Source organism: Rhododendron vialii, chromosome 2a (genome assembly GCF_030253575.1).
Source record: "Rhododendron vialii isolate Sample 1 chromosome 2a, ASM3025357v1".
NCBI lineage: Eukaryota > Viridiplantae > Streptophyta > Magnoliopsida > Ericales > Ericaceae > Rhododendron > Rhododendron vialii.
Window position 1 is genome coordinate 5,371,332 of NC_080558.1, and position 13,650 is coordinate 5,384,981.

Consider the following 13,650-nt stretch of genomic DNA (forward strand, 5'->3'; position numbering starts at 1 on the left):
ATTGTTAGGAATAAAGCTAGACTTGTTGCTCAAGGTTATAATCAAGAAGAAGGTATTGATTTTGAAGAAACTTTTGCACCGGTAGCTAGATTAGAGGCTATTCGCATATTACTTGCCTTTGCATCTTTCAAAAATTTCAAGCTTTATCAAATGGATGTGAAAAGTGCATTTTTGAATGGGTTCATAAATGAAGAAGTTTATGTCAAACAACCTCCCGGCTTTGAAGATCATGTATACCCCGATCATGTTTTTAAACTCTCAAAAGCTTTATATGGTTTGAAGCAAGCACCACGTGCATGGTATGATAGACTTAGTTCATTCTTGCTTGACAATGGCTTTACTCGTGGAAAAATTGATACTACTCTTTTCATTAAAGCCAAAGGTAAAGATATGCTCATTATTCAAATATATGTTGATGATATTGTCTTTGGTGCCACTAATGATAATATGTGCAAAGAGTTTGCTAAGTGTATGCAAGGTGAATTTGAAATGAATATGATGGGGGAGCTTAACTTCTTCCTCGGACTTCAAATCAAGCAAACTAATGAGGGGATCCTAATCAACCAAGCCAAGTATGCGAAAGAACTTATTAAGAAGTTTGGCATGGAAGGATCAAAGCCAACGAGCACACCAATGAGCACATCAACTAAGCTAGACAAAGATGAGAATGGTAAGGCCGTCAATGAAAAGATGTATCGAGGTATGATCGGCTCATTACTTTATCTCACTGCAAGTAGACCGGATATAATGTTTAGTGTTTGCATGTGTGCTAGATTTCAATCATGTCCTAAAGAATCGCATTTAAAAGCTATTAAACGTATCTTTAAATATGTTGGCGGTTCTCATGACTTAGGATTGTTTTATCCACGTGGAGTTGCATTTAATTTAATTGGTTATTCGGATGCGGATTTTGGAGGTTTCAAAGTTGATCGTAAAAGTACAAGTGGGACTTGCCAATTTCTAGGGCACTCTCTAGTGTCTTGGCATAGCAAGAAACAAAATTCCGTAGCTCTATCTACCGCCGAGGCGGAATATGTAGTGGCCGGAAGTTGTTGTGCCCAAATATTGTGGATCAAACAACAAATGGAGGATTTCAATTTGCAATATGATCATATTCCTATTAAATGTGATAATACTAGTGCAATTAGCTTAACCAAGAATCCAATTCAACATTCTCGAACAAAACATATTGAGATTAGACATCATTTTATAAGAGATCATGTTCAAAAAGGGGATATTGAACTTAACTTTATTAGTACCGACAAGCAATTGGCGGACATTTTCACAAAACCCCTTGGTGAAGAACAATTTTGTTTCATTCGACGAGAACTCGGCATGTCTAATCATTTATGAAAAAGTTGTGTTCTTGATGTCAAAAGTTTTTTTTTGAATTCAATGTTGAGTTGATTGAATTCGTAAATATCATACTTGATGGAGAGTACAAATGATCTTGATAAAGAAATCACCCTCCAAACATTTTATCATATGATTCATTTTCCTGTGTTTGGTATGCAGAAAAACAGTTTTATGGTCTTTAATGCTACTCCTCTTAAACGTTTTCTGGACTTAACCTGCATTTGTCAGTGTAGAGACCCGTATTTTATTTCCATAATTCTTTATGTTTTATTAAGGCATGAGTTGTGATATAAAATGGAGAATGAGTTCGGATGTCGAATGTGCTAGAATTTAGAAGTTCGGGATGCAAGTGTAATATGCATGGGTGTATAAGTGAAGGTGTGTGTAGGGGATAATTCTCCCCCACATATATTTCTTTTCTTTTCCGGGCAGACACACACACGTTTCTCTCTCTCTACTCCCTCGACCGACTCTCTCTCTTTCTCACCTCTCCTCCAAACTTCTCTCTTCGATTTCATCGCCTTAGAATGAGATTTCGGAAAAATCCCAAGTACTAAAGTTGTTCTACGCGACGAGATCTTCCTATTGATCGAAGAAGAATCATGATCAGAGCACTTTGAGGTTTCCTCCATGTTCGGGCTTGCTTCTAACCCTCGAGGTAGGGATCTCCTACCTTCTTTACATGTTTAAGTGTTGGTTAGATGTACAAGAATCAAGTTTGATCATTTATTTTGAGTCTTGAACAAATCTGTTATATGCTGATAATTTCGTGGGTTTTGGAAATCTGTCTTTTGGGAGCCCTCTGCTAGAAATCACTGGCATTTGTCATGATTAAGACCTCAAGGGGCGGGTCAGGGTCGTGACAGTCAGTCGGATGTCCAAGCGGATGTCCAACCGGACAACCGTGAGGATTGAGACTTATTCAAGCTTTTGCGTTGCTAACTCTGATTTATTAAGTCTGTTACACTTAGTTTGTTTGAACTTCATGGCTTAGTGCTTAAATTGTCTCTTATATACTTCGCCGATATGAATTTCTTGTCTCTAAGCTTGCAGGGATAATCATTCTCGGTAATACCCCTCGCATTCTTTAAAAAGCTCTCTTTTAGGGGGAGCATGTATTAAGGGGACACAACAATAAACACCCGAACACAATTTTCTTCCCCTATTCTTATCCTCTTTCGGCGCCGCATCTCTACCGCATCCCCTATCCTATCTCTATCTCTTCATCTATCTCTCTTTCGGCGCAGCATTTCAAACAATTCGGCGCAGCATTTCAAACAATTCGGCGCAGCATTCCAAACACTTCTCTCATACTCTATAAATTCCACAACACTCTCTCTATCTCCTCATCTATCTATCTCTCCTTCTTTCTCGGCCTAAAACTCTCCAAATCTCTATACTTCAAAATCGAGCAATGGCAAACATACCGCAAGGATTACCGATTGAGTTTTACGAAAGAGATGCCGAACGAGCAGAGTTCAGGTTGTTTATCCAAACCATTTGGATGCAACTCTTTATCTTCATTCTGCTGTGTGCGTTACTTACCATGAGAATACCACCATGGTTCGGATGGAATGTAAATGTGGATACTCTGTGGTATTGGATTGGCATTATAGCTGCCGTTGTAGCAGCCATTATTCGAGAATACGAAAATCAAGGACGCCAAGCTCTCAATGAACGAAGATAGAGTGCTACAGGGCAAGAGCGGCATGGTGCTGGAACCATGGCCCTATTGTTTTTCTCTTTTTAGTTTTTTTTTATGATGTCACAGGGGGAGAAAAAGCCAAGTTTTAATTGATCTATCTTGCCATTTTGGGCAAATTTAAAAAATTGCTTGCTATGATCTGATGATTATTGCTATTACTCGTTGATCATAGATAACTGCTTTGGTGCATGTATTAAGGGGGAGATTGGCATAACTCCTACTTGAATAAAAACTATCATTTTGTGTCATCATCAAAAAGGGGGAGATTGTTGAAAAATGTATGCATTATAATTTGTGAAAATTTATATGCATCTCTATTAATTATTTTGATGATTAATTCAATGATATTTTTATTCGGCAAATACAAAATTATCGAAAAGTCGATTCCCGAACTAAATATTTTCGTGACCTTGAAATATAGCATAAAGTCTCTTGGATTCATGATTTATATTTACAAAGACTTTATTGAGCTCAATACATGCTTTAACGGTTTATTTAGATGAAATTGTGAGCCACAGGTTGACGAACCGGCTGACAAGCCGGCTGTCTGAACAGAAAGCTGTGACAACCGGACGACCACCCGGATGACCACTCTATCAAACGGCTAGTTTCAAACGGCTAGTTTCCAACGGCTAGTTTCCAACGGCTAGGAAGCATATGGATGGCTATATAAGGCATCAAGAACTCATTAATGAGTACATACACAAGCTACAACATTCCATATTATTGCAAGAGCAAATTCTCAAAAAATCAAAGCCAAAAATTCTCATTGTTCTTCCACTTTCATATTATTCTTGAGAGAAAATTTGTACAAGTCGTGAGCGATAATTTTCATACCTTCTTCACATACTTGTATTTCCTAAGTGAGTGTTTGAGTCAAACACTTGAAAGCTTAGAAGACCAAATTCGGGTTGGAATTTGGGTGTAATTGTTTTTGAGAAGTTTTCGGAGAAAATTCTTGCGGTTGTGCTAGCTCCTCGGGAAAGCTAGAGGCATTCGGTTCTTGTAAGCACCCGCAAGACTTACAAGTTGTAATCTTTTAAAGATTAGTCTAACCTTCAAGTAATTGCTTGAGGAGAAGTGGAGTAGGGCCGGACCGTGGACAAATCCGGACCGAACCACTATAAACGGGTTCTATCTCTCTATCTCTCTATTTTGATTGCATACTTATTGTTTGCATATATTGTTAGAGATAAATTTTTATTGGTAATTATTACTAGCAATCCTATTCAGCCCCCCTCTAGGTTGCATAATTTGGGTAACAGATTGGTAACCGACGTACATACAGGACTGGACATGACCCTTTTTCCCTTTCAAAACCAGGTCAAAAAACATATTAACTAGGTTTTTTTTTTCATCGATATAAGAGGTCATTTTACATCATTACCTTTTCCTTTTCAAAGCCAGTTCAAAAAACATATTAACTAGTTTTTTTTTTTTTTGTCAATCAATATAAGAGATCATTTTATATCATCATATATGAAATACTGCAAAGTATAAATCCGGAACACTGCATCAACGATAAGAGTCTACGAGACAACCAAGCAGTGGCGTAGCCAGAAAATCGCACCAATGGAGGCACAATTCATACACGTGACGTTATTGTGAAAAACAGAAAATTATCTATCTCCTTTTTACCACTTAACATGCCTTGATTTTTCTTTTGCACTATTTATTCAAGACTTATTTCTATTTGAAAAGTGTTTCGCTATTAGATAATATTAAAATAACAAAGAAAAAAAATAAAAATATCATATCTTGCAGATAAATTTATAAGTTCCCGAGTGGTCTAAATGAATCATCTTCAAATACAAAAGAGAGAGGTCTTATTAAAAGATTTAAGAAGAAAAATAAAGAAATAAGAGAAAGGGCGAAAAGAAGCGTCGCTTGATTTGCATTTTCTAATAAGACAATAATCTATACTTATAATTCCTTGAACACGTGGTGGTTTGGAGGCGAATGTTCAGTGAATGGAGGCTTCCTTTTGAGTAATTTAGTTATTTAGTGATTAAGGGACCTTACTAGGTTGTGCCCCAACACCCTTCTCCATCACATATTTATATTGGATTCATAGTATTTATTCTTGAATCTCACACGAATATGTGTTGGAAAAGAACATATTGAGATACCATCTGGTGATGCCCTCAATGATTTTTTTTTTTTCGAACGTGATACACTAAAACTTCTAAGGTTTTTTTTTTTACAAATGCAAAAAAAAAAAAAAAAAAAAACAAATCCATCTAGTGTGGGCCTGTGCCTCCACTGGGCATCATATGCCTCCGCCACTGCAACCAAGTCCAATAACTCAACAAATACTAGAAATAAGCCAATTTTATATAGGGTAGAAATAAAGAATGAAATGAAAAGCCAATTAAGGAAAGAACATCCACACCCAGGTGGGAGGATTCACACTCCTAACCTTCTGGTAAGATGCAAGAGTCCGCCAACTGAGTTATCTCAGTTGGTTATACTCCCTCCGTCCCAATTTAATTGTCACTTTTAAGAGTTCGTGCCACTTTTCGATTGATTATATCTTGTAATTTATAATGTTTTAGGTAATTTTGAAAACATTGTATTATAGAACAAATCGAAATCTATCAAACAAGATCCATATTGGATACAGTATAAAATTCATTATCAATTTAAAGATATAACGAGTTTTTTTATCCGATTAGAATAAAACTGGGACAAATAAATTGGGACGGAGGGAGTATTAACTAGTTTCACTGTCAACTCTTTTGGGATTAGCATCCAAGACAAAATTTTGATTTTAATTAGGCCACTGTTAATAAACAGTAGAATTGATCACAAGATTAATTAAGATGCGCATAACATATGAGTAATAAAAGAAAGAAAAAGTGAAAAGCCGAAGAGGCAAATAAAGCAACCAAATTCGTGAGTACATTCATCCACCACCATGAACATCCAAATAAAAACAAATAAAACAAACCTCAGAAATGAACTTAACCCCAACCCTAATCTCCTCTCATTCCGAACCTCCCCCAGTCAACACCACCTCACTTTACAGCCACGGCGCCGCCGCCGCCGAGGAGGCTAGCTTGCTGCAACTCCAGCTCATTAATCTGCTGCTCCCGGTCCATCTCGATGATCAGGGGAACAACGAGGATGAGGAAGGTGGTGCCAGCGATCCACGCTGCCTTTCCGGTGCTTTTCAGGAGGCGCTTCGCTGCGCAGGCGGCGTTCGACGCCACTTTCTTGCCGCTGTACAGAACGGGCGAGTTTGAGACTCCGGTTGAGATTCTGGATAGGATGCCGTCGTCGTCATTGCTGTTGTTTGGTTTGTGTTTGGAGAGGCGGTTTTTGCCCTGAGACGCCATGAGAGAGAGAGATTTGTTTGTATACGCAGAGAAAGATGGCAGGGGCGATAAAACGAGCCGAAAGGCAGAAAGGGCCAATGATGCAACAATAATTCGCTTCCATAATCTTTTAAAATGGCCCTTCCGCACTTAATTTTCGATTTGCGCTCTTAATCTTCACACTCATAAATTTTAATTGTTTGAGAGATTCTTGAAAGACGTTTTCACGCTCGCACTCATACACCTGCTCTCGTACCCGCCCGCATATTATGTGACTTAGCTCTGAAGTATCATGTACCATTGTCATTGAGTACTCCCTACAAATAAAAAAAGCCACCACACAATGTGTGTCAGCGTGAGCGTGATTCGCGTGAAAGTGTCTTCCAAAAACCTTCCGAATAACTAAAATTTTTGAGTGTGAGAATTAAGAGCACGAGCACAAACCATTTTGAAGAATTATGTGACTAAGCTCCCAACTGCAAAACAAAAGTGAAGGATAAGGTCCCTATCGTATTTTGGCAACGTAAATGATTGGAAGGATCACGTAGGCAATGTGACGAGTGTTTAAATTTTTTGCACATTATAAGCTGAATGAGTTAACGCGTAGCTTATTCGATATTGGTTTGAAACATTAACGAGCTTTCTTAAATTATGTTCGAGAATATCTTGTTTAAGAAACGAGTCGAACTCAAATGATCTTTAATTGAGCCTAACATGAACCAATCTTGATTATTTTACATTTTTATCATTCAGCTAATTCGAGCTTGGTTTGAAATTTTAACGAAACTTTGAATAAAATTTCAAATTTAGTTTATTTATTTATGTAATAGTAATAAATTAATTTGACACACATTTCTGACGAGCTAATACGATATCTAGGGCTGCAAACGATCCGAGCCGCTCGCGAGCGGCTCGGAGCTCGGCTCGATAATGGCTAGGCTCGGCTCGGCTCGGTTCAAGACAAAAACGAGCCGAGCTCGAGCTCGAGTCCTGGGCTCGTTTATGAAACGAGCCGAGCTCGAGCTAGTCGAAACTCGGCTCGAATTGGCTCGCGAGCTCAATTATATAATATATTTATATATATATTTATATATATATATTTACATATTTATATTTATTTATATATATATTTATATTTATTTGTTTCATAAACGAGCCGAACGAGCCGAGCTCGAGCTCCGTAAATACCTATCGAGCCGAGCTCGAGCTCGAGTCCTGCAGCTCGTCACGAGCTCTAGCCGAGCTCGAGCCAACTAAATTTTTGCCGAGCCGAGCTCGAACACTCTAAAACTCGGCTCGGCTCGGCTCGTTTGCAGCCCTGACGATATCAAACTTGAGTAGCTTGATTTGATTAGAAGTAGGAAGTGGTGTGTATACCAAGATAAAAGAATGGGGGTGGTGCTCGTTTTGGGCCAGTAGCAATTTTTGGGCCTTTGGAAGGGCCAGATTCAAAAAACTTGGGCTAGAATCAAAGTGATATAAATACAAAAAAAGGGGTCAATTACACTGATATCCCATGGGTTTTTGTAATTACGGTAAGGCCTCACACCACAGTTCCCTCGTAATTCTTAAGTTGGATCATCATGAGCTCTTACATGTAGCTAAGGCTCGAGAACAAAAAGGATAGTCAAAGTAAGGGTCATCATTTAGCCCGAAGGCCCGTGACCCGCTCGAAGCCCGCCCGCCCGGTCGGACTATTGTCCGCCCCGAGCCTATCCAACGGGCGGGCTAGCCCAGCCCAAAATTTTCATGGGCCGAGCTTGGGCCTATGAATTTTTACTCAGCCTGCTTGCCGGCCTGGCCCGTGAACCTACCAGTGATACCTGCTCGTAAAACCCGTTCGATAGCCTAAAAATCAGTGGCCTTGGGAGCATAACCATTCCTTCCTTATGTTGTTGAAGACTAAGCATATGTAGCTTTACTGCATGTCATTCCCATCCAAATGTTCCAAGGCATTAAAAAAAAAAAAAGAATGTTTGAATGTTTTTTATTTATTATTTAATCATTGTCCTTTTCTGCTCGAGGACAATAATCTAGGGGTGTAGTATTTACTAAAAAAAACTAGGGGTGTAGTTTTTTCACGCAAACTTTTTAAGTTTCCTTTTTTCCACCTTTCTTTTCAAAATTTGTGCGGTCCAGCCCGTGAACCTGCCAGAATTTTGGCTCACCAGCTTGGCAATTGGACTAGTCCGTGGGCAGGCTTGGGCTTCAACTTAAGAAACATAGCCCGACCCACCCGGCCCGCAAAAAGAAAAAAGCCCGCTCAGCCCAACCCGTAGGCGGGCTTAGGGAGCGACTGGACGGGCTATGCCGGCCCGATGATGACCCTTAAGTCGAAGTGATTAGGTGCTTCTTTTACAGAGGACAAGGTCCTGAATTCGAGTCTCATCGTAGGGTCTAATTTTCTTCCCCTTTAGATTAAGTTAGAGTAAGTTTATTGCTTAATGAGCGTACCTCGTTCCGTTAAGGTTCTTATTTTTTAAGTACTTATTTTATGCTTTACGAGATATGCCATTCTCTCATAGTACATCACTTTTTATTCAAAAAATAAGTACACTTTTGACTAGGCTGTTATACATGCTCCTTATGGTAGAAGTGTAATTATCTAAAACAAATGGAGTCAAGTTGTGCTTGTCCCAATTATCAAGGCAGCCCAATGTAAAATACACAAAAGTGGTAGGACACAAAAGGAGCAGAGGGAAACGTGCAAAACCGTTAATAGTGCCGTTGGGAAAACGCATCTGATTCCAAATTTGAGTGCCACAGGAGGTGTGAATCCAACGAAAAATTATTACTCCTACTTATTTGTTTTTGGAACACGTCGTGTCGACAAGTGATGCTTCGAAAGTTTTTCTCACTAGTTATATATTAGTATGAACTTAACCACCAAATATATGATTCCTATATTAATGTGTGATACAAAAAAAATTTAAAATATGACGTGGCAGTATTACAAGAAACTGAATAATCACTTGAATCCAAGCCAACATACCCACCGCTGCCCAAGTTCCCCACTAAACCATTGACCTGACCTCAGCATCAGTACAGAGATTACATTCTTTTTTTTTCCATAATCTTCCCCATAAAAAAGGCAATAGATTTCCATAATCTCCATTGAAGTCAGCAAAAGACAACAACTTTATTGCTTTAAAATTCCGTGGCACCCACCACTACATATTCAAATCTTCAACGCATGTTTTTGGTGTTTCTCCATTTGCGTTCTGGTTTCAAAGATCTCTGACCCAGAACCCAAAACTTCTTCAGATTGCTGTTTTCCTATCACCTCAGGCAGCTGCAAGAGAAAAATCAAGTTGGTTCTTGATTTGGGTTTTTGCTGTTCTCGACTTTGGACAAGATTCTATCTCTCTGTTGTTGTTTGCTAATTGGGTTTTTTTTTCTTGTTTTTTTGAAGTGTATCCAAAGGTGAAGGTGAGGGAACTAGGGGAAGATGATCTAATAGCTTTCAAAGTTCATGAGGGGACTTTGAAGGATTTTGAATCTCGCCCTATACATGATCTTAGTTCTTCAGGTATACTAGCTCTCAGGGTTTATATTGAGACATTAGACCTTGATTTTCAGCTATTCTGCTAGGATCATTGGTAGAAAGTTAATGGGTTTCTAAGGTTTTTTCGATCATATATGTGATTGATTTGCTATTCTAGGAAGTCATAGGGAGGTTAGATTGTTGTTAGCTTTTTCTAATGGGAGGATGGATAGACCACTTTTCTCAAGTGGGGAGTTGATAAGAGTTGAAATTTGAAGATTTTGTAAACTTCGTTAACTGGGGGGGCCTGGATTTCGAAGTCCCTTCGGAAGTGAGAATTCTTTGGTGGACCTTTGTTCTTATTAGATAAAAGAAGTTTTTTCTTTGAGTTTATTGTCATCTTAAGCTATCTAAGGCTTATGGGAGTTTAAGGTTGCCTTCAATTCTAGCTTGGAGTGATGGTTTTAGTCCTTACAGGCCCTTTGGATTGAGGACAGGAGAGAAAGAAATGATTTGGCTTCTGAGTTCTGACCAAATCTTACCAAAGAGTGATGAGATTTGGTGAGAAATAAAATGAACCAATAAAGATTCATCTTGTTTTTTTTCTTCTTCTTTTCTCTCAAATTTCTTGTCTCTTATAGTTAACCAAATAAGTGAAAGGATTCTCCTTTCTTTTCTTTTCTCACCTTCCTCGCCATCCAAAGGGGCTGTTAGTCTTAAAGGGGAAAGACGAGTCATCAACTGTTTCCAATACCGCATAGCTAGAAAAAGTTGCACTGAAATGGCCATTTCTCCAACTCTCTAATGCTGGATAGATGATACACTGCTATTGCCATATCTTTCAGTGCCTAAATTGGTACTTAATTGGTACTTATCCCTCTTTTTGACCACTTCGTTGTTATTTACAGTCACCGAATGTGAAGATGATTCACCACGATCTGTCGTGAGAATTCCAGAGTCACATATCTCGAATTCAGTGATTCGTATGACTCCTTTATCCAAAGGTTTTAATCCTTAACCCATACGATTCTCATAAGATATTTCGCATAGTGTTGACTCTTTGGTTAGTTGGCTCTACTATTGATTAACAGCAGAAGGCAAGAGTGACAACAAAGTGAAAGATGCGGAGGACAACAAACAAAATGTTAAAGCTACTTCAGTCCTGCGGCCACGTGCTGTCTTATCAAGTCCCGGTACTTCTATTTATCACTGCATATATGTTTGTTTGGATTCTATAATTAACACTGATCTCTGCTGGATGTAGAAGGATTATCATAAATAGGATTAAGATGCTTATACCAACTGTTCCTTAGATATAGATTACCCAAGAACTTTGTCTGAATGGTTTTGGATTACCTTTTCAATAGATATTGATATTTAGCACTAGTGTAGTTATCGGGTTTTCTGCGTACTCCATTATCTGGAATAACTATCGTCTAGAAGAATCTGTAGTTTTCCACGATGTGATTGCCCATTGTACAGTAATAAGCAAGCTAGACAGGAACAATGAAGAAGAATTTTTGGTTTCATCTGTAGGGAGTTTTCCTCGGGTCACAGAACTTGAAAGGACAATTATTGGCCACACTGCAGTCTGATAGAACTTGACCATTATTGGAGATGTTTACACAATGCTTTAGTGTGATTCTGATGGGTCGTGACCCTGACCCTCAAATCCGCACCCCAAGCACAAGCACGAAATCAACCAAGCACAAACGAGAGATATCCGAGGAAAGACTCCACTATGTATAAATTCCATATACAAGTATGAAAAAACCTCACCAGGATAGCCACATACAGGCTTCCCCACTCCTCTCTCTCTCTCCCTCACTCCGGTGGCTCTCCGACAGTCTCTCCGGGCATCTCTGAGGAGCCCCGCTCCCCCCGTTGGGGGAGCTCTCCGCTCACACTTTCTCTGCCTCACTCTCACTGTCTGGCACACACCACCCACACGCCACTGCCTTCGGCAGTCCAAACAAAAGGGAGAAAAGAAACCAAGGGTAATAATCCCTGTAGAAACTCTATGTCCATCTCAAAACCAATTGGCAATGATTGGAGTGGTCCCATATGTTATTAAGTGATCACCCATTCCACTCCCAAGCAATGTGGGATTCATTTCCTTAACATCCCCCCTCACGTGTAGCCGCGTTTGAGGTCTGTCATGTGTGGCCACTTTTTGGGTCCTATCATCGTGGGGCATGGATTATGAATTTTTTATAAAATATGGGGTCGAACGGGCCCTGCTCTGATACCATGTAAAAACTTTATGTCCATCTCAAAATCAATTGGCAATGATTGGAGAGGTCCCAGATATTATTAAGTGATCACCTATTCTACTCCCAAGCAATGTGAGATTCATTTCCTTAACAATCCCCTACACTCACACCCACTCCTCTTGGGTGTACCCCAACATTAACGTAGTAATACATGGTTTAATATCCAATTCCTCACTCCCCTTGAAACTATGCCCGTGGCTTAGACTCGGTTCATACCTACTATATATGGGACGAAAGACTACACGTACCCAAGAGAGTAGTCGGGACGGAGTCCTAGAAAACCACTGTCGACAGAAAAAAATAAAAAAAGTGAACAAGACATTGAATCTGAATTTTTGTTGCTGAATTTTCTTTTCAAGTATTACTTTCTGCGGTGTGCAATGTGTTGTCATATATCCTTGCTTTGATAGACTAGGTTGTTATACGGTCTTGGGTAGAACTCAACCCCAAAAGTTCCTCATTATATGCTATCTCCATTCAGAGTACTCGTTCATCATTTAGTGTGTTTTAATGACAGATTTTGGTTACGTCTAGAGTGTAATAGGTGCAATAGTCTTGTTCATTATACATATTGCAGCCTTGCTAGGTGTGTGTTTTATGTGTCACAGTAAATCGTTGTCATGAGTTGGAATCAGGTTTACCAAGGTCTGGTGTTTCAGACGCTTCTGTTACCAAATGTTTCTCCCCCTCCTGAACTATTTTTCTGCCTCAGACACTGAATACATCTGTTCTTTTGTGTTTAGATAATGATGGGATGATTGGAAACCGAAACAAGGATGGGGTGATTGGAAACCGAAGCAAGGCTAAAGCAGAACTACTTTCAGATTTGAAGAATCATAATTTGTGCCAAAACAGGCACACCAGATGCAAGGTTACACCCAAGCAAAGCACTAACGAAAATTCCATAACCAAGAAAGGAGAGTCCAAGGAAGCTGGTGATAGTAAAAGTGAACTAAAAGTAAAAGGACGCTCAACAATAGCCAATCCAACACAGAGAGTGCACCTCGGAAAATGAAAACCCAACTCGGAAGTTAAGCTCTAAGGAGTTTGAGATTAGAATGGTGTTCAACCTTTTTGAGTGGACTTTCACATAACCGGAGGCTTATTAACTGGATATATCAAACCATCTGTCTATCCATGGCTTTTGTGAGCTTGGAGAAATGACAAGTTTACACGATAAAGGCGTTACTCTTCTGAAGAAACAATGAAGAGGTTTTGTATATGAAAAGTAGCTACTTTGTCTCGACCCTTTTACGTGTTTTGTTATACTATTGTCGAAGGAGAAAGGAAACGTTTGAGCACTTTATAGTATCGGAGATACAAAGAAAATTGATTTTCAAGATAAATATGTTGCTCCTATGTTCTGGTGGTAGATAATCTAGGAATTCTGGTTATTTGCTAATTTTTTCATTGCAATTGCATAAATTTCAGATACATGTACTGATATACATCCCAGTTCTTTTTTTGGATGTAAGAAGCTTTTTCCGAGGCACTTTATCCTCCAAAATAGGTAGA

The 13,650-nt window shown here is 39.1% G+C and overlaps 2 protein-coding genes across 2 annotated transcripts; one reads left to right on the plus strand and one right to left on the minus strand.

Annotated features, from left to right (window-relative positions):
• Positions 1–5,823: 5,823 nt before the first annotated feature.
• On the minus strand, positions 5,824–6,477 carry LOC131316699 (mitochondrial import receptor subunit TOM9-2-like). Its single transcript, XM_058346135.1, has one exon. The coding sequence runs from the start codon at positions 6,397–6,399 to the stop codon at positions 6,079–6,081; it is 321 nt and encodes a 106-aa protein (XP_058202118.1). The 5' UTR covers positions 6,400–6,477; the 3' UTR covers positions 5,824–6,078.
• A 3,015-nt stretch (positions 6,478–9,492) lies between these two features.
• Positions 9,493–13,481, plus strand: LOC131316697 (uncharacterized). The gene is made up of 5 exons (XM_058346132.1): positions 9,493–9,688; positions 9,791–9,907; positions 10,771–10,866; positions 10,957–11,055; positions 12,879–13,481. Coding segments are annotated over exons 1-5 (585 nt in total). The 5' UTR covers positions 9,493–9,687; the 3' UTR covers positions 13,151–13,481.
• Positions 13,482–13,650: the final 169 nt, after the last annotated feature.